Source organism: Ictidomys tridecemlineatus, chromosome 10 (assembly GCF_052094955.1).
Source record: "Ictidomys tridecemlineatus isolate mIctTri1 chromosome 10, mIctTri1.hap1, whole genome shotgun sequence".
NCBI lineage: Eukaryota > Metazoa > Chordata > Mammalia > Rodentia > Sciuridae > Ictidomys > Ictidomys tridecemlineatus.
The window spans coordinates 58,853,839-58,875,630 of record NC_135486.1 but is presented as its reverse complement, the minus strand read 5'-3'; the positions used below and the strand labels follow the sequence as shown (position 1 = coordinate 58,875,630).

Sequence of the window (21,792 nt, the reverse complement as noted above, 5' to 3'; positions counted from 1 at the left end):
TTTTGAGAGAAGGTCTTGCTAAATTATCAAGGCTGGATTTAAACTTGAGATCCTCCTGCCTTTAAATTGAAGAGAAATGGAAGCTTTATATATTGCTTAAGAAAATAAGATTTGTGGCTTGTCTCTGGAGTCACTGGGATTACAGGTGTGCCCTGCCACACCCAACTTGTTACACTCATTTTAGAGAGAAAGAGACTGGTAATAATAATTGGCAGAGAAATGGTTTAAATCAATGTCTGTTAATTTCTGAAATGCTAGCTCTTAATTACTGTGCTTATTATTTAGAAGTCTTTGAATCTCTTTTAGAATAATTATTACAGGCTGTGAATACAAATGTGTTAGTACTTGACAAGTATATATCCAAAGGTACAAGTTCTAACAGCAGCCTTTCTTTTGTCCATGGCTTTAGAAAATAAGTAATATGTGGCAGAAGTGTGTTAATCAACTATCTTCCCAATAGGGCTCTACATGGATAATATAAATACTTTTGCATGTTCCTAAGTCCTTATTGTGATATTGGTTTAAGTACTAGGTCTTTAGAAATCATGGTTCAAAGTTTTTAATTTATTCTGTTTAGCTATGGTTGAACTTTGTAGATTAAGGTATTGCATGTGAAAGCAGATCTTTTTAAAACAATGATATAACCATAATGCCAGTCAATTCCTGATCTAAGCACCAACCCAATACTTTGGTCCATAAGTAGCAAGAGTTTATGACAGATCTTGATCTTAGTTCCACCCTGCTTCCTGTACTATATGTAGTTGGTGACAAATTTTTAGGCTGGTTTTTTATTTTAGCTGCTTTCTCTGTGAAAAGAGACCAAACAGGCAGTTTAAATATATGTGCTACTTCTACTTCATATGTATTTTCCTGGAGCAAATTGTTAGAGCTCACCTTCAGCTAACACCTTTTAGAAATGTTAGCTCTGGTGTGTGAAATCTGGATTCTAAGAGGGGAGTCTTAAAAATTGTAAATGCAGTTTCTTACAGTATTTCTTTTTGCTTAAGAAAATACTCATTTGGGCTGGGGATGTTGCTCAAGCGGTAGCGTGCTCGCCTGGCATGCATGCGGCCTGGGTTCGATCCTTAGCACCACATACAAACAAAGATGTTGTGTCCGCCGAAAACTAAAAAATAAATAAATATTAAAAAAAAAAGAAAATATTCATTTTAGGCATTTGGATACCCTCTTCTGTGCCCCAGATTGAGACTTGTTGACATTTAATTATTAGACTGAATTATTGAATCACTGAAGAGCATAGGTAGAACTGTTTGTGCAGCACTAGCAGAGGGACCCATGGACTTTGTAATGAGTGTCATTGTTCTGAACTGACCCCTACTAGCAGCACTTTTCTTATTCCTTCTTATGAGTGGGAGCCAACCATGAATCTGTCATTTATGGTTTGCACATAACTCTACTGTCTATAAAATTCAGTCTTGATCTTTGATCCTCTTTAGGCCCAGTGTACCCTTATCAGCCTTTTGCTACTATGAGCTCATTTTTACAAAGTGAATTACCCCTCCTCAAAACTTTTACTCAAAATTGTTTGTTTGTTTTTTGCGGGGGCAGGGGAGATACCCAGGGGTGCCCTACCACTGAGCTACATCCTCAGCCTTTTTAAAATTTTTATTTTAGGACAAGGTCTTGCTAAGTTGCCTAGGCTGGCCATGAATTGGGATCCTCTTGCCTCAGCCTCCCAAGTAAGTAGAATTATAGGTATGCACCATAGTGACCTACAGATTTTCTTTAGTAATACCATATTTTTTTGAAAGCCACTCTCTGTAGGACTTTTTATTTTTTGGGATCTCCACTATCACAGTGTTACCAGCACCCCAGCCATGAAGCCTCCCTGGATCCCAGCTAGACAGATTCTCCGCCTACTCACGTAAGAAATAGGCAAATGGTTGAAAAAGGAAAAAAATGTGTTTGGTGCAGTGTGATCAGACTGGGGAGAAGCAGCTAGATTGCTGCTCAGCTTGTTCCATAGAAGCAGTTAAAATTTACAGAAGCCAAAACTAGGTGAGAGACTTAGACTTATGTAAATTTAGCTAGGCTCTACTTGACCATGCCTCTGTTCTCTTAGCATGAGGATATATGGGATGTAGAAAAGCAGTTATCAGGAAGTTGTTTTTAATTTCAAAGGGAGTCTGTTCAATAGTGCCAGGGAGTGGTATGTGTGTATGTGGTTAGGGCAGTTCCTATGACAGCTTCATGCCAGACTCTCATCTTTCTGTGTCTATCCCATATGCTGGGGAGCCTCAGCACAGTGGGCCCTATTGCCTGTGCCTACTTCTGGTTTGAACTGGAGGAGTCAGCACAGACAGCATCCCTAGGAACTCATGTCTTGCTAGAATATCAATTTAGGAAATTCTATTTTTGGAACCCTTACAGCTCTACTAAAGCAGATCCATGAAGAGAGAAGACTGCTATTCTCTTGGCATTTCTCAGCCTTCTGACCTTCTGGAGTGTCTACTTTGCTTTTTACCACCTCCTGCTCGCTTACTCACAGCTGTCACATTTATTATTGGAAGAAGCCACAAAATAGTGGCATTGAAATCCACTCAACTTTCCAGAGGTGCAGTCTGAGCTGTCTGCTCACTCGTTTTTGTTTGATAGACTTTTCATTCCCACCATTGCTGCCTGTTTCCATTGCTTTCCTCTCAGCAACCACTCAGCCCACTCCCTCTGAGCTGGGGTGATTTCTCTAATGTTACTGGGACTTTTGTAGTTTTGTGTGAGTTTTTTCAACTTCCTCTTATGTGAACTTTCTCTTCTTGGAAGATTCCTGGTTACTTATGGTTTCAACCATTATTTGGTTCCTTATAATCTGATAGTCCCATTAGTATGTTTAAAATAACATTTAATATATTTAAAATAAAATATGTATCACCTTTCTTTACCTCTGGTAAGATTTGAGGCAATTAACCAATGTGTCCAGAAAATTCCCCTTAACTTGGCTTGCTACAAAACAGTATTTTTCTTTCTCCCTTCCCCCCCCCCCCCTCAAATGTAGAGGTTTCCCAAGGTAAAGTCCTTCCTGATTTATCCTTCTTCCCCCTGCTGTCCTTTTATCTCCACATGTATATGTGCTTGCATACCAACTTATATGCAGATTCTCACCTCTAGGCTCTTCTGCAAGTTCTGATTATGCATCTCTATCTGCCTACTGACAGTCCCCACCTAGGTGTTTCACTGGCTTCCTAGATTTCAACACATTTGATGATGTTCGCTCCTTTGTAAAATGTTGTCTTGGAGTAGCATGACTATTTTGCTCTCTCCCAAGCTCAGAAGGTTGCCATCTGCCCTGATAGACAGCACCTTGGCCTTTCACTGTGTCCTCAATTGTTTAGTAGAACTGACTCTCCAGCCTTTGGAATTACCACCTGACTCAGCTTTCTGCCTCTTGCGTATATTAGTTTCCCTTTATCTTCCTACTCAATGGTCAGGTCTCATTTATTTCACAAGCCTCTCTGATGGTTTTTCCATCCCTGTCTTTAAAAAAAATTTTTTTTGTCTTACTGCAATGCCTAGGATGGTCCCAAACTCCTGAACTCAAGTGATACTCCTACTCAGTCTCCTGAGGAGCTTGCTACCATAGGCACATGTTTCATAATGCCTACCTCCTACCTAACTTCATAAATGCCCTGACTATAATCAAGGCCCTCCTTGCTTCTGCTTTTCCTGTTTACTTTCCCTTCTTCCTGATTGGAGAGCTTCACTGTCCCTACATACCCCACAATTCTCTGTCCCTGATTTGCTGATTTCACCCTTTTCTAAAAGGTCTTCCTTCATTGTTTTTAACTTTTAAGGTAATACATTTTCAAATATTTTTAATTTCAAGTTTTACTTTTCAAATAGTTTAAATACTTCTTCTTGGAAGATTTTTTTATGATAACTTCAACCAGAGGAAATCTTACTTTATTTTCATCTACCATGACACCATGGTATGGGCACATTTCCTGAGGGTACATATGATTTTTCTGTCTTATGTCTCTGTATGTTTGTACCTTTATAATAGTTCATGGAATTTTGACCAAAGGGCTAGTTGGGTTTTTATTTTAGACATACTAAGATTAGAATTTTAGCTTCCTTGCCTTGTAGCTAATATGGTTTGGGGCAAGTTAGTTCCCCTATCCCCGCCCCGCTTCCTCTCTCCCACATGTTTAAATTGAGAAACACAGAATGGGTTCTGATTGTTAGGAAACAGAGAAATGAGGATGGTAGGAACACAGGGTTAAGAGAATAATTCCACAAAATGGGCCCACTATGCTGACCCAAACATGCTTTCTTTTTCAAAAAGCAATTTACCTGTAGCCAACCCTGTCCAGCCTAAGTGGACAAGATATGTTATATTCCTCAGCAAAATACCTGTTTTCTGCAGGAGAAATGCAGACCCAAAATAATGTTGATAATGGGAACCTGAAGGGGAGACTTAGGACCAGATCTTGAAACTTGTGGAGATAAGGATAATTCCTCCTAGCCATAAAAATCTGTAAGAATATGTGGCTAAGAATCCAATTAGAGAGCTGTGGTCGCAGCTCAGTGACAGAGTGCTTGCCTCACACAGGTTCAATCCTCAGAATCACATAAAAGTAAATAAGCAAAATAAAGATATTGTGTCCATGTATAACTAAAAAAAATTAGGAACTGGTCAACATGGGCCAAGGTGACCTAGAGTTGACATGGTATTGTGGCTTAAAAGTCTGATGTCATCAAAAGTCAAAACAGAGTCCTCTGTGAAAGGACTCACTCTCTCACGTGAGGGTGTCCCCTTTCCCTTTCTTATTCCTTCAATAAACTCATTCCTGTTACTCTGAGCCACATGTCTAGAATCTTTCTGACTTGATTATAAGAATTGAAGTTTGAGGGAGAATCTTCATTGCTGCTTCCATTTCTCAGAAGGCCCCAGCTCTGTAACAGATGATGAGGATAAGATAAAATATTAGGAACCCATGTAAGACAATGTTACAGAGTGTTTGGTATAATTTCCCAACTGGATTTGAGTCTTGGCTTTGCTGTGTATTTATCATGTAACATTTATCATGTAACATTGTCTTATCCTTAGGCCTTGGTTCCTAGTTGGTAAGATAGGGAGTTAATGATGTTTTCTAGGTTAGTTAAAAAGTAGCTAGTGTCCAGAGCCATTTTATCAGTGTTTTTATTTTCATATTCGTGTCAGGACTTTTCCAGGCAAAACTTCACCTATCATTTCATTTAATCATACTCAGTTCTCAAAATATACTCCTTGAGCTCTTTATACTCATTTCTGTTTTATAGGTAAGGAAGCCAGGTTTCAGAAGACAGATCCACAAGGTGCCTGGTTTGAATTTCATGCATTTTTTGATAGATAATGATAAAGTCATCGTATAGTAGGGATTCAATAAGTGTACATATTCACAGGGTCTCCCCATTTAAGAATAATATAGTCCAGATCTTAGGAGATCATGTATTTTAGTCATGGTAGGGAGGAGACAGGACAATGTGGGAGAGAGAATCAGAAACAGCAGATACAGGCACAAGTATTACAATGTGCTATGGAACACAGGAGATATAGCAGTTACTTTTGCTTGGCAAAGTGGAAGGATGGCATTTTGAATGTGCTCTTGAAAGTTAAGTACGAGTTTGAAAAAATTGAGTTATTGTAAAAAGGTAGAAAAAGTGAGTTATTTTGAAGAAGAAAATGAATTTCTGCCTCAGACATGGGGTTCTGAAAGATCCTGATACGTTAAGAAAATGGTAAGTCACCCTCATGGCAGAAACAAAGAGTAGTTGTGAAGGATGGAGTCACTGTGCAGAACTGTTACAGCATGAGGGCTGGAGGCTAAGCTTTCTGCTTGTTGGGCTCAGAGATATATGGAGTGAAATTTGGCAGGAAAATAGGTTTTAGATCAAGTCAGCTTTGAAGGATGGTAGTTCCCTCTTTGGAAAACTGAAGGACCAGGAAACTTTTATAAAGAGAAGACCCAATAAAGTAGGACAAAAGGCAGGAAATGCACAAACGCAGATTTAGTTAGCCTGTGAGACAGAGGACCTGTTGAGGTATCAGGCCAGACCAGGGGGTAATTTCTATTCTTAGCTTCTTTAGTGTCTCTCAGAACAGAGAAGCAGCCTTTCAGTCTCAGTAAAAGTCATTCTTAATTTTATTGTGAGTCTGCTTCAATGGGAAGAAACAAAGAAGGGCAGATGGCCATTATTAACACTGTCTTCACATATACACCAACAGTCCAGTTCTATCTTGGAATCATTAGAAATCTCAAAGATTTTCAGTAGGAAGAAATGAACATACTCATCTTTTTTTTGATGACAGTTCCTTACTACATGGTGGAAAGGGAACTTCAGAGATGTGGTGAATATCAAATCGTTAGTCTAAGAGTCTAATGCTGTTGGGATGAGTGAGAAGTGAATTCTACAGCTATAATTGACGTGGAAAAGATTGGTTTTGGTGACTTTCTGGATTTAGGAGGTATAAGATTTTCAAAGATCAAAGTTTTTAATTTGGGGCTGGGGATGTGGCTCAAGCGGTAGCGCGCTTGCCTGGCATGAGTGCGACCCGGGTTCGATCCTCAGCACCACATACCAACAGAGATGTTGTGTCCGCCGAGAACTAAAAAATAAATATTAAAAATTCTCTCTCTCTCTCTCTCTCTCTCTCTCTCTCTCTCTCTCTTTCTCTCTCTCTCTCTCTCCTCTCTCACTCTCTCTTTAAAAAAAAAGTTTTTAATTTGGGCGATTGGATAGGGTAATACTTTATTCAATACCAATTTTTAAATTATATGCTTAAAATTTTTGATGAACCATTTATAATTTGTTAGCCCATAAAACAAGTCCCTAGTTATATAATAGAGCTACTGTCTGGATACTGGCATATCAGGCCTAACTATATGCCTTAATCTTTTAAAAATAGTGACTGAAACTTGAGATTTTTATAAGTGTTTATTGCAGAAGGAAATGTTAAGGCAGATAAACCACCATTAGTTTAAATTCTAAATCATTCTTGACTTACAAAATATTTATTTTAGTATACTTAAAATTTATTGATTGCATGCTCAAAAAACTTAAGTGCCTGCCTTGGGAGTTTCTCTTCTAATTCATCTATGTTGCTCACTCTGCATTTCCAAAGGAAGTGTGGGAAATAATGCCGACTCAGGAAACTGGTTCCAGTAATGGTGTGGGAGGCAGAGATGGAAGGTTTCAGTCTCTGAATTAGAGACTGTGAACTGGCTTCATAGGACAGATTTTAAATTTTTTTTTTTTGGGGGGGCAGCTTTTTTAGATAGGCTAAAGGCGGCAGAGTGGAGATCCTAGTTGGCCTTGGTATGGTAGGAGAGACAGTCTCCATTTGTGATGGGAGGGCCTCATGCAAAATAGAAAAGGTCTGTTGGGACTTATCTTCAGACAAGATAAAACAAAATGTTTTGACCAAGAAGATGGAATTTGAACATTTGCAGGTTAGTAGGAATCACTGATGCAGTCAGACATGTATTAAATTAACAGATGCAATTACTAATTGCCTGAATAATAATACATAAGCAAGATAAAAAGAAAAGTAAGATCTAGAAACAAAAAAGATTCACTTTGCTAATTTGAGCAGGCTTTTGAAATCTTTAGAAAGAGTGTCAGAAAAATAGTTATTTAGTTTTAAAGTATACTTACTTTTAATTATACTAGGTAAAATCAAGAAAATGAAAGTTAAGAAGAACTTTGTATGTGTGATAAAAATCACTTAATTATTGTTCTTATAAAATAATAGTTCTACCCAATGGTTTACATTATTTAATATGATAAATTGTTCTTTTACAGTGCTGTGTTAATAACTAATAATTCATGACTATTTTCTGAAGCTACAGAAATGTTTATAACAGCTAATAGGGAATAGAGAAGTTGCTCACAATTAATTTCCTCTGAAGAACCAAAGTTTGTGTGGAGTTAGATATCTTTGGGAGTATGTGGCTTCATTAAAATGGCACTTTCTTAGACACTGTTATGTTACTTTAACACTTTCCTTGAAATGTCAGTCATTGAGACAAACAGATTTTCTTACAAATATGTGTTTCTGTTTTCAGTTCTTTCAGAAATATAATAGAAAAATCCCAAATTTTATGTCTGGGTTATCTGAAGATGAAATTAGTACATGATTCTAATAACTATTAGATAGTATTATTGATACTATCTAATAGTTATTAGATATTGATAGTATTTATTGAATGCATACTATATATTGAGGCACCATGATTTGCAAAATTTCTTATAAAATCTCCATTTTTTAGAGGAAAAATGAGGTTCAGAGAGATTAATTAACTTGCAAGATTAAGATTAGGAACAGGCTTGGATTTTCTTTTCTTTTCTTTTCTTTTTTTTTTTTTTAATGTGGTGCCTGGGATTGAACCCAGTGCCTTATGCATGTTAGGCAAGCACTTTACCACTGAGCCACAATCCTGGCCCTATTTTTCTTTTTTTTTAAACTGCAGGATATCTTCCTAATTGCTGCAAGATTCTGCTATTTTCTTTTTAAAATTTCATTCTGCTAAGTAATGCTAGAGATATGTTAAATATTTAATCCGGCCAGGACTAAGTTAAATTCAGCTTGGACTTTTAAAGAAAAATTATTTTTCAAGACTTTAAAGTATAATAAGCTCTGTGTATTATAGGAAGGCCTAAATGCTTGGTTGGAGGAAAATCTTGCTTTGTTTTTCTGGACTTGATATAACCTTGGGTAAGTCAGCTGACTTCCCTGGAGGATGTTCAGAGCAATATTGATGTTATATAATTTATTATCAATGCCAGAAGGTTGGTTAGACATGTTTCCTCCCTAATGTCTGATTAGGAAAGAAACATTTAGAGTGATTTTTTTTTTTTTTTTTTTTGGTCTAAAGGTCAACTAACAATTCAAATATCAAGTTGAAAGAAATGAACTTTTAAATGTAGTTCAAATACTTTTCCCCATGCCCAAATTTGATTTATTTACTAAGAAGTTCTTTCAAGACCTCACCCTCTTGTGAGTGCATTATTGATCTAGTATGCTCTTTCTGTATTCTGTGCCTGATTGGTTAATAATTAACTTTCTTCTGGATCCCTAACATATCCCTATTTTGTCCACATTCTTGTAAAGTCTCTAAGTGATAAGATGACAGGCTGAATACTGTTAATCTAAGTATTTAAGTTCATACATAACATCTCTTAAGAATTGAACTAATTAAAATCATGTTTGTATGCCTAATAATATGTCTGTTATCCCTTCTTTCCCATCTTAACTCTTGTCATGAGTACCTTCATTTCCCAACCAAACACTGTGTGATGGTGTCTGATAAAAGAACTCACATGATCTTTATTTCCCTCCTGATTCTCAAGTAGTTAGGTCAACAGTACTCATAGTTTGACCAATTATATCCTCTGTGAAGATTATCAGAAGCAGGAATTACACTATTTCAAGTTCCCTATCTTTAGTTGTTATGGGAGTTATGACATTTATACATGCTCCCCCACACACACCCCCCGCCCCCCCAAAAGACATCATGAAAGCAAAGGCCAATTGTGGGATCCTTTACAGTTTCTATTTTGCATGATAGTTTTGGTAAGTTACATTTTTTTCTAAGAATTTTTTCATTTTCTCTAATTTAAAAATTTGTTATAGTTATTACACTACATTCTTTTTTTCCATTTATCAAAAATGTTTCATTTGTTCTTTTTAGTTATACATGACCACTATCTTCTTAATCACTTGCGTCTGTATGATTCCTTTCTCATTTCTGTTTTTTTGTAGTGCTGAGGATCAAACCTAGAGCCTTTTGCATGTTAGACAAGCTCTATACCACTGAGTTATATTCCCAGCTCTTCATATTCTTTTCTTTTCTTTTCCTTTCCTTTCCCTTCCCTTTCCTTCCTTCCTTCCTTTCTATACTGGGGATTGAACCCAAGGGACACTGAGTTATATCTTCGGCCCTTTTTATTTTGACATAGGGTCTAAGTTGTTTATGGCCTAAATTGCTGAGTCACCCTGAGTCTCTTGAGTGGATGGATTACAGGCGTGGGCCATCACCACCACCACTCTCCATTTTCATTTCACACATTGGTTATTTAAATCTCTATCTGATTATACCTGTCAGAGGCTTTCAGTTTTATTTATTTATATTTTTAGAGGACTTCTTTGAAGGCTACTTTATTAGTACTTTTATCTATTTCCTTCTGTAAGGGTCCGGCAAAGCATCAGAGAAAGAGACCACACAAGAGACTGGCTTCATGCAATTGGCAGGAGGGAGTTTATTGAACCAGCATGCTGGGGCTCAAGGCTCACTCAGGAAGGGAGAGCAGCCCAGAGCCCGGAGCAGAGGTCAAGCAGAGCTTAAGTACACTTTTTTTTTTGGGGGGGGGCTTTGCATACATCAGAACAAATCATCATGAGGCGTGGGAAAATTGAACAACAACTCTCATACATGATTAGCACATTCACTGGCAGGAACAGGTGGGGGGGGAGGGGTGTGATTGGTCATTCCTAAGCAGGGTACACATTCAAACTGATTGGTTCGGCCCTGTGACAAACTGCACAGGGCCCTAGGCTAAATGGCCAGTAGGGCATTGTCTTAACTATCTCAGGAATTTCAGGTTCTGGGTGTAGCAGAGGAACTTAACAATACCTAGTCTTTTACATTTTAATTCAGGCTTTGCAGCTTAGAAACTTTACCCTTTCACTTCTTTGAACTACATTACAAGGGTTTTGTTTTAACTTAATTATTGAGATGCATATATTTTAAACTTTTTTATTCCTTTAATATGTATATTTAAACCAAAACATTTCTCTTTCAACATAACTGACTACACCCCAAACTTATGGCATATAATATTTTCATTATAATTAATTTCAGAAATGTTTTCTAGTTTTGATTTTATTTTTCTTGCTAACTTGAGAATTTTCTCGTAATATTTTACCTTTGAGATCATAATATGTCTTAGGGTAGACTTGGTTCATATAAATTTTACTGGTGACCTTTGACCTTCCTGTATGCTTCTGGATATTTGTATTGTTTTCTAGGATTGGGGTGTTTCCTATTACTTTCTCTTTCAATAAACTTTATACTGTTTTGTCATGTTCAAGTCCTTTTTGAACTCCAGTAACTTGAATATTTGTTTTTAATGACATCTCTAAGTTCCTATAAGTTTTCTTCATTCCTCTTTATCCTCTTTTTTTCCTTCTGTGTTTTTTCCAATAGTCTTTTTTTGAGCTGACTGATTCTTTCTTCTGTTTGATTTATTCTACTATTGATGCCTTCTATAATATTTTCAATTTCGCTTAGTATATTTTTCAGTTTAAGGATATTTTTTAATTGCTTCCATCTCTTTGCAAAGATTCTCTGTTACAAGTATTGAAACATTTCTCTGTTTTCTTGAATCTTGTTGAATTTCCTTCAAATAACAGTTTTAAAATTTTTCATGTGAGAATTCACCAATTAGTTACCTTTTGTTCATTTTCTTTTTCTCTTCCTTTCCTAAAGAGAGAGAGAGAGAAAGAGAGATAGAGAGAGAGAGAATTTTTTTAAAATATTTTTTTTCAGTTCTCGGCAGACACAACATCTCTGTATGCGGTGCTAAGGATCGAACCCGGGCCGCATGAATGCCAGGCGAGCGCGCCACCGCTTGAGCCACATCCCCAGCCCTCATTTTCTTGCTCTTTATTTTGAATGATACTATAGCTCATGGTTCCCAGAAATTTGTTTTGTTTTGAAGTGATTTATTTATTTTTCCATCCTTTCTACCCTTCCCTACCCTCTCTCTCCACTTATCCCTTCTCCAACTCCTTTCCCCTTCCCCTTCACTAGTAGTTTCTACTTCCCTGGAAATTCTTGATGCTTGTCTGTGTCTGCCATGGTCTGTGCATTGAAGGGTTAGGTATTGATTCCAGATTTTATAATTTTGCTTTGTTTGTGCCTATCTTTCCAGAAATTCTACGTTTCTTATTTTCTTTGAACTTGTTATCACTTCCATTGTTTCAGCACCAGATGTCACCCTAAGTCCAGGTTTCTCACAAGTCAGTCATTGGTGTGTTGCAGTTTCAGCACTTCGGGGAATTCCAAGCACTTGTTTGTCCCAAATCCATCTTGGTGTGTTGTTCAGCATGAAATGGAGAAATCTAAAAAGGCCTAGTCCATCTCCTTCTGCAAGCACTAACCTGGGAGGCCAGGGTAGTTCGAGATGCTCACTAAAGTCACTGGCCTATGAGTATATGTTTTTATATAAAAGCATGTAAAGATAATATTATAGTGTTAAGTATTTGAAGATCAAGACAGAAATATAAATTATAAGTATGAAGACAATGCAGTTATTTAAAAAATCTAATTATGTTATTTATAAAAGGGTGTGAAAATAATTACAGCAAATTAAGTAGTGATTAAAAATGGATTGTATTATATTATGGTACCGATTACTTACTGTTTTTCTGATCTCCCCCACTGCAACACAATTTTAAGGGTTATACTATAATTTTTTAATAATTACACGATAAATAGGAAAAAACTTATGAGTTCAATTCAGTCTACTGTCAGTAGATCCACTTTTTATCCAATCAGTCATCTTATAAGTGATTTAGATGAGTTAAAAATGGATAAAGTAGACACTCTGCCATTTCTCTAATAGTAATAATACTTTATTGCCACTTAGTCCAAAAGGTGTTTGAGAAGGTATGAATTTAGTATAAAAATTTAATAAGAAGGGATATGAAAAGATAATGAAAAATGTGCTGCTATTAAAAACTTTGAAGAAGAAAAAACAGAAGTAAACAAACAAACAAACAAAAAACTGAGTTGGACCACAAAGGAATAAGACTAATCAAAAACATTCTGAAGGGCTGGGGGTATAACTCAGTGGTAGAGTGCTTGCCTAACATGTGTAAGATCCTGAGTTTGGTCCCAGCACCACAAAATAAAACATTCCAGGATCCCTAAAATTGTGGCAGACAGGCCACGTACTTATTTCTAATAGCCAAAATGAAAATCACATCTGATCAACCTAATTCACATTGTGTCTTTGATTAAAAAAACAAACTCAAAATACCATCCATCTATTTAATTCTTCAGGTAAAAGTGTAAAATTCTAACATGAAATGACTGTATCTTCAGAGCCCTCCTAAAGATAATAATACGTAATAGGATGGGCATTTTTAGCCATTGGAAATGAATGGGCACCTTATCTCACAGGTCACTGGAAGCAAGGTTTGGTAGAAGCATTTCTTTTTTGAGATCAGTGTAACAAGGTGGAGAGTCCTCTGCTGGCATGAAATAGATTTTATCTATGCACTAAGGGGAGATTATTTATAGTGTTTAAAAAAAATCCATGAACTATGTACTTGCAAGCAATGTTTTACACTTTTATTTCTAATGAAAACTTTTGTTTTTTTGTGGGAGATTATTCTTTCTGAAATGTCTAGGCCCATTAAACGTGGGTCCTAATGAAAGCAAATCTCAAATCAAATTCTGTCAGACATAGAGACATTTATTAAACAACATTAATGTGCACAAAAGTCCTCTGGAGAGGTCAGAGCATATCTAACTTGCTACTTGGGTAGGTGCTTGGCCACACCTTTCATGAAAAGTCTGGGTGAAACAAACACAAAGGAGATGAGATTCTGTGCCTAATTGTTGGCAGCAGGCAAGGAGACATCCTCCTAAGCTAAAGACTTCCTCCTAAGCTACTGGCTAGATGCAGCACTGTCTTTGCCTGAGACTTACCCTTTTCAAATATGGGCATATTCTCTGATGTCCTAGCCTAGTGATTACAGTATGGTTTTTGTTTATATTTTGCATTTCATCCCTGCTATATTGTTTTTCTCATTACTTTATATGGTGTCAATCAAAAGGTATTAGGGAAATCTACCTGAATAAGACAAATTTCACAAAAAAGAATATAGGGCACACATATTAAGCAGATACATTTTAAAATGGTCAAACAAGTTATTCTGAAAACCTAGTGTCAAGTTTTGCAAGGTGTTTATGGGATTCAAGTGGCTTCCTTTGTGAGTTGTCCAGTTTTTCTTCTGGTGCTAAGTATAGTTACAAGTCTTCACATTCTGTCCAGAATCAGTTGGTTGGCAGCTGGCAACGCCTTTTTAGCCAGAAGATCTCTGTCTAATTCTTTTACTCTTGGCAGGTTCATTTACTTTTTTATGGTTTCTCTCCCAAATAGCTTCCAATCTGGGTCCAAAATAAGGCAATTTTCTGAGTCTTGTGTTGTTGAAGGCAAAGAGGCTATTATTGTTTTTGTGGCACCAAAGTACAACTTATACTCTGAGTTTCCCACAGTGTAAAAACAGTTTTTAAAGGGATATCAGTTCAGTGTTGTGGCTCACGCTTGTAGTTCCAACTAGTTGGGAGGCCAGGGTAAGAGGATCACTTGAGCCCAAGAGTTTGGCACCAGCCTGGGCAACATAATAAAAACTTATATCAAAAGGTCAATAAAGAAATAAGCAAACAAATAAATAAAAATAAAAGAAAAAAGAATAAAACCCATAAAAACAAACAAACAAAAACCACAGATAGAGGGACATTCAAATGAGTTACAGCGCCAGTTTAGGGAATTCTCTAATTAATTAGCATACACCTTATTTATGTGCTTTACATAGAAATGCTTTGGCAAGACTTAAGACTCCTATTTTTCATGATTGGATTGATAGTATTTATAATTATTTTATTTTTAAATATAGCAAGATCAACTTTATACCTGGGCTGCAGTCAGTCAACCCACACACTCACTGGATTACACAGAAGGGCAGTTTCCCAGGCGAGTCCCATCTATGTGGCCACCATCAAGACCTCCTGATGAAGAACACAGGCCCAAGGATGCTGAAACAGGTAGGATACGGGACAGTGAGTGTTCTGAGAATGTGTATCGTAATGAGTCATTGCAGTGCTTATTGGGTGATGAGTCTGTGCTTCTATGTATTTTTAAGAATCTAACTTGTAGATAGCCCAATTAAAAATCACTGGGAAGGTTGTGCAGTTGAAGATTCTTATACCTCATGCTCAAGAGTGTTGAGTTAGAATTTCAGGGAATAGGATACTGGAATTCTTCATTAATTGCTATGTATATTGGAGTTTGGGAACCACTGCCTCCATGCATCTCAGTTGGAACCACCACTGGAGGTTGAAGCTCCACATCTTGTTTGGACTAAGATGGCCCTGAAGGGACATTTCTATCCACTGCCTTCAAAAGATAGCTGGACCTTACCTTTTCCTTCTGAATCTCTTCATTTACTGCTTTCTTTTTGCTTAGTTCTTTTTTTTTCCCTGTAGAAATAACTGGGAGAGAGAAAATAGAGATATAATTTTATTAACTCTCAATTTTAAATAATTCTTAAATTATACAGCATTCAGATATACTCTTTTTTTTTTTTTCCTTTAAAATTTTTATCCCTGTTTTTTTCTTTCTCTGTTCCTGTTACTGTCTTAAACTATTTTCTATTACTGGCTGGAAAGATAGTGTGAGATTGGCATCACTGTTATTTGGAGAAATTCAGTAAAATAATTACCTTTAAGCCAGAATCTTGGAAGGCATTTCGTATGGTTATACAGAATTGAGAATCATATTTGTGCAGCAATGCTTTATACAATTTGTTTACTTTATCCCTTGTTTTTGCTTCATTTTGTCATAATGAATGCCCAACTTCCTCTTGGTAGACTGACCAGAAATAAATATTGACTTCTAATGTATGAGTGAAAAGTAAATAGAAGAGTATCGGTGCTATTTGTAGAACTCTTCATACCAACTTTTTAAAAATGGTAGCATGGATATTAAGAATTAAGAATTTTAACACTCCCCATTTGCTCCATTGAGAGAGAAATAGTCATTAGAAATTCAATTTGGACTTGTGGTGAAACAGTTAAAACACAGGGGCATGGAGCTTATGCTCTGCCACTTAACAGCTTTGTAATCTTAGGCAAATTTTCTAATTACTGCACTCTGTTTCTTTATCTATAAAATGGTAATGAGAATAGTGTCTACTGCAAAGGGCTATTTTGAGGATTGTACAAGTTCATGTAAAGCATTAGAATGCAGAATGCAATGCCTGATTCAGTGTATTTGCTAAAATAATACATTTTTTTATTATAGTTATGTCATGTCATTATCTTTCTTAATGAGTTCCCTTTGAAATTAAGAGTGACTCACAGTGCCAAAGGTATTCTAGGCCCCTGCCCAAAGTTTTGCAATGGGAACCCAACTACCTCTTTTTTTCTAAGTCTCCGGGGCATGTGTTTATTCCTTATTTCTTTCCACCAGTGCCTGCAATAAGAGCCTACTCTTAACACTGTGCGTCCCTTTTTAAATGTTCATTGCTTTAACACAGTGCTTAGTATTCACTAGATGGGCTATACTTCCTAGAATTAACAACAAATGGGAAATAGAATGTAAAAAGTCTATTCCATGTGGGACTGTGTTTATCAAAACACTCATAGAGAGCAATTGATCAGGGCTGAGACAGATTTTCTTAAAAGAGCTTCAGAGATGAGAGGATTCTAACATGATAACACCTGAAAAAAAAAGCAACTAAATACAAGCACTTTTATTTTTAAAAAGAAAAGCACACAACTAAATGTATCAGTCCCAATACACACTACTGTATTTATGTCAGAAGTTTATTGTTAAAAAATTTAGAGCTATTGATGTAGTAGAATCAACCAATTTCTTGGAGAGCGCTTTAAACATTCGCTCATAACCTGTGTTTGTATCATTGATTGGGGTGATATTTTGATGTGTTCTTCTTCCCTACTGTGTTTTTCTCAACCTTTCTAACTGAAACATCTATATTATCTTCCACATTTTGATGCACTTTAAAAAAAAGTCATGAAACGTTTTCAGTTACTTCTAAGTAACTGAAGGAGCACTTGATTAAAAGTTGATTGAAAGTGATCATCTGAATTTTAGTTTGGTAAAGATGATAGCTGGAATTGATACCAGGGAGCTTATAATCAAGATTCTTTTTTATTATTTGATATAGCTTGAGAAATACGAGAGCAAATAATTTTTAATACAATAACTTGTCTCCCTGAAAAATATGCATTCTTGAAGGGGATGGTGGAGGTAAATAGAAAGTAATTTAACAGTGACTTTTTTTCTCCAATTGATCTGTTATCCATCCAAATAGCCAAAAAAAACATTCATTTCTCCAAAGTGATCTAGTGGTGTTTTCTAGGTTTTTCCTGCTGTGTCCCCTTTCTAGGGCTGGGGTTGTAGCCTAGCAGTAGAGCACTTGCCTAGCAAGTGTGACACACTAGGTTTAATCCTCAGCACCCCATAAAAGTAAATTAAACAAAATAAACATGTTGTATCCATCTACAACTAAAAAAACTAAAACAAAACAAAACATGTGTCCCCTTTCAATTTGAATTTATTTATTCATTTATTTTTTATTGATTTTAAAAAAACGACAGTGGAATGTATTACAATTCTTATTACACATACACAGCACAATTTTTCATATCTCTTGTTGTATACAAAGTATGTTGACACCAATTCCTGTCTTCATACATGTACTTTGGATAATGATGTCTATTACATTCCACCATCTTTGCTAATCCCCTGCCCCGTCCCTTTCCTTCCCACCCCTCTGCCCTATCTAGAATATCTAGGAATAGATATTCTCCCCACACCCCACTAGGAGTCAGCCTCCTTATATCAGAGAAAACATTTGGCATTTGTTTTTTGGGGATTAGTTAACTTCATTTAGCATAATCTTCTCCAACGCCATCTGTTTACCTGCAAATGCCATGATTTTATTCTCTTTTTTTGCTGAGTAAAATTCCATTGTGTATATATGCCACTTTTTTTTATCCATTCATCCACTGAAGGGCATCTAGGTTGGCTCCAGTTTAGCTATTGTGAATTGTGCTTCTATAAACATTGATGTGGCTGTGTCCCTGTAGTATGCACTGTGTCCTTTGGGTATAGACTGAGGAGAGGGATAGGTGGGTCCAATGGTGGTTCCATTCCAGATTTCTAAGGAATCTCCATATTGCTTTCCATATTGGCTGTACCAATTTGCAATGTATGAGTGTACCTTTTTCCCACATTCTCTCCAACACTTATTGTTTGTCTTCATAATAGCTGCCATTTCTGACTAGAGTGAGATGATATCTTAGAGTAGTTTTGATTTGCATTTTTCTAATTGCTAGAGATGATGAACATTTTTTCATATATTTGTTGACTGATTGTATATCCTCTTCTGAGAAGTATCTGTTCAGGTCCTTGGCCCATTTGTTGATTGGGTTCAATTTGAATTTAAAGTAAAATAGTTCAATGACTTTTTTCTTTTTCTTTTATACTACTGGGATAGAACCCAGGGCCTCACACATGCTAGGCAAGTTTTTTGTCACTGAGCTACATCCCATTTCTTTTTAATTTTACTTTGAGACTGTATCTCACTAAGTTGCTGAGGCTAGCCTCAAATTTGCCATTCTCCTGTTTTAGCCTCCATGGTAGATTGGGTTACAGATGTATACCACTATGCCCACTAACTTTACTTCCTTTTGAAGAAGGAAGACTTGAAGGTCCATCTTAGAAAATCGAGAACTTTTTTTGTTTCTCATTTTTTTTTCTAGCTCTTTTAAAAAATTGGTCATTAATTCACATATTTAGCTAGTTCAGATTAAATGCCTCTTCTGTTTTTTCACATATCTCACTTTAATTTTTGCATGATACCATCTGTAAAATAGTTTTTTCTTTACCTTCATATATTAATGAAAGAATAACCCTTCTTCATGTCAGTTTGAAGTGCTGAGACTGAGGTGATATCTTGGTGCTTCATCTCACCAGTGAGCTACAGAAAGATCACAGATTCCTGTGAATCCTTGCTTCCCTTCTGGCACTCTGTGCAGTCCACACATCTCCACCCATGGGCTTATGGTATGTCAACTGTCATTTTGAATTCTATAGAAGGCCTCGTGGAAGTATGGGCCGGCTGGAAAGAAAGTTAGGTAGTGATGTGCTCTATTACTATTGGTGTTGGAAGCATTTATAAGGAGAAAAATCTTTCCATTTATCTTGTTTTCTCTTTACTTTTTCTCTCTTCTTGTCTCCTTATGTATAGGATGCAACCACTCTACCCGATCCCTGGTTGTTTTCTTTTCTGGAGTGCTCTGAGATTTTATTTATATTTCCATCATTTGCAGTATCTATGGATTACAATTTACTTCCTTTTACATACACACCTTCCTATAGAATCCCATCATTTCAAGACCTTTTGGCCCCTAGTGTATACTTAACTATTGAATGAATAAATGAAGATCTTTATGTTGGAAAAGATCTAAATAAATAAAATACCTGCTAAGCACACAGGTAGTGCAAGATTAGAGGGAAAGGCTTGTGTGTATACTGAAACAGTTCCTGGACCATTTTAGAGGCTCAAATACCAAGTGTTAAAGGTCATTTGATGGATATATAAAAAAATTAAAGAGATAATTAACTTGAATTTTTAAATTCATGTAGGATAAAAATCAAACTGTGTAGATATGAATAGGAATGTGATCAATCTTATTTCATCAATGGAAAACCATATCCCTTACCTTTCTTTGAAATCAATGCTGAGAGAGCAAATAAAGACTTATTTTGGAAAGGTAATTCCTATACAGAAAATTATAGAATGAAAAACATATATGTATGTATACATGACTTGAGTGTAGCTCAGTGATAGAATACTTGCCTAACATGTACAAGGCCCTGAGTTGGATACCCAGTTCTGCAAAAAGAGAAAGAAAGAAATTGTATGGAAGATAATCTGGTAGAAATAAGACAGAAAAATTTCTGAAGATATCCTTAAAAAAAAAAAGAAAGTCTGTTTCTGTGTTGGCTGGATGAATTGTAACTCACCTTTGCTCTACAAAGGATTTGAGCAGCTTATAAATATCTATGTCTAAAAAGATCATAAAGAAATGTATGAACTGAAAGGAATTTAGGATAGAACAATAAAATGAAGTGGAGTTAAACTAGAACACTGAAATGTATCTTAGAAATTCCTACAGTTTATTTTAAAGGTGCTTGGAAATTTATCAGAGAAGAAAGGGAAATATGAACAATTCTGTATGATCCTCAATGTCCATGAGATTGAAATCAACAGTTTCTCAGAGACACACAACTTTGATGTCCTCTAATATCCCCCCACCCCCACATGCTTCTGATGGTCCCTAAGAGATTTTGTGTGATGTAATACAATTGTAGTAATATAATTCATTTACATGTTTTGTCTAAATGCTTTAACACATATTTGTGGGAATTCTGTAAAGGACCAAGGGTAAATTGATAGTGTTCTATCCCTCTGAGTGTCTCACTTAATCAAAAGATAAAATACAGACTAGAGGGACTGTTTCCAGCAGAGAATGCTTGTGTGTTTGCACATGCATGAATATGTGTGTATATTTAGGGGCCAGTAAAACTGCACAAATTTCTTTTTAGCTAGCTGAATTCTGGGTGTGGATATCTTTTGTTGACAGTGAGGAGCAGATTCATGCTATTAAATAAATAAGTAAGCAGAACATAAGTTTTATTCCATTTAGGAAAATTTAAATGTTTAACTCCATTTTCATTTCTCGAGGACATAGTATATCAGATTAAAAACATATACCATTTATTAAGTGAACCAATCATAAGGCATGCTGTTTAAATGAAGTTTAGTGAATTTTCTTTCAATAAAATTTACTAGATTTGAATCAAATTGATGTATACCATTAGAGAAGCTGAATTTAATAATTTCATATATATTTAGAAATTTACATTTAAGTAAATTTTATGTTAAGTAAATTATATAAAGTAAATTTAAGTGAAAGTATTTTTACTTAAAATGTAAACCTGCTTAAGACTTCTTATTTTTAGAAGGCATAGTTGATATAGTTGAAAGGGAAATTTTTATTTTCCTTTTTTATCAAAGATGTATATCTTATTCATTATCTTATTGATATCTCTACAAATATGAAACTCATATGTTTTGTTTTATGAGTGATGGGCTTATTTTATGATAAAGAAATTCCTTCTGAAAATATTGGAATTGTATGTATCCCAGAATTTTAGATTATGCTCAGAGTTGTATGAAGAAACTTTTTTAAAAAATAGAGTATTTAAAGTTCTGTCAGGAATTTCTGTCTCCCTTTTTGCTTCATAGTGATTTAAAAACAAAAGAAAACAAAACATTTAGTTTCTTAAATTTTCAAAAGGGTGAGTAAAGGCGGTGACAGTTTTTGTATAGCCCTCTCATTGAGTTATTCTCTGAAAAGAACAACTCTACCTGATGAATATTTAGTAAATATTCTAAATATTCTGGGTGTGTGCCACTGTGCCTGGCCCATGGTATGCATTTCTAATGTAAAGATGGCCTATCAGTCTCAGAGCTGGTTAAATGCTTTAACACATATTTGTGGGAATTCTGTTAAGGACCAAGGGTAAATTGATAGTGTTCTACTCCTCTGAGCGTGTCACTTAATCAAAAGATAAAATATAGAATAGAGGGACTATTTGCAGCAGAGAATGCTTGTGTGTAAACCTGCTTAAGACTTCTATTTTTAAGGCAGTTCTGGAAAGTGCTCTGACTCCTGTGAGGAGTAGACTGTTGGTAACAAGTACGTTGGTTTATGTGAGGGTTGATCACTTTCATCCAGAGACCTCTATGAGTGTTAAGATAAAGCTGAGTTCTCAACTCTACTTGCATGGAGATTCTAGTGTTGAGACCTTACTCAGGAGCCAGTTCATTTATTTGTTCCTACCATGCCAACTTTTCTAGGCTACTTTTACCATTTCTTGGGCTTTCTGTATTTTTTTTTCTTCCTA

The 21,792-nt window shown here is 35.9% G+C and overlaps 1 protein-coding gene across 3 annotated transcripts in view; it reads left to right on the top strand.

Moving 5' to 3' along the window:
* Positions 1-21,792, top strand: part of Fmn2 (formin 2) — a 336,378-nt gene that overhangs the window by 70,131 nt on the left and 244,455 nt on the right. For all 3 annotated transcript variants that reach the window (XM_078023011.1, XM_078023010.1, XM_078023012.1), the window contains exon 3: positions 14,687-14,834. In XM_078023011.1, coding sequence (XP_077879137.1) covers positions 14,687-14,834 — 148 coding nt within the window. The remainder of the gene's footprint in view (positions 1-14,686; positions 14,835-21,792) is intronic.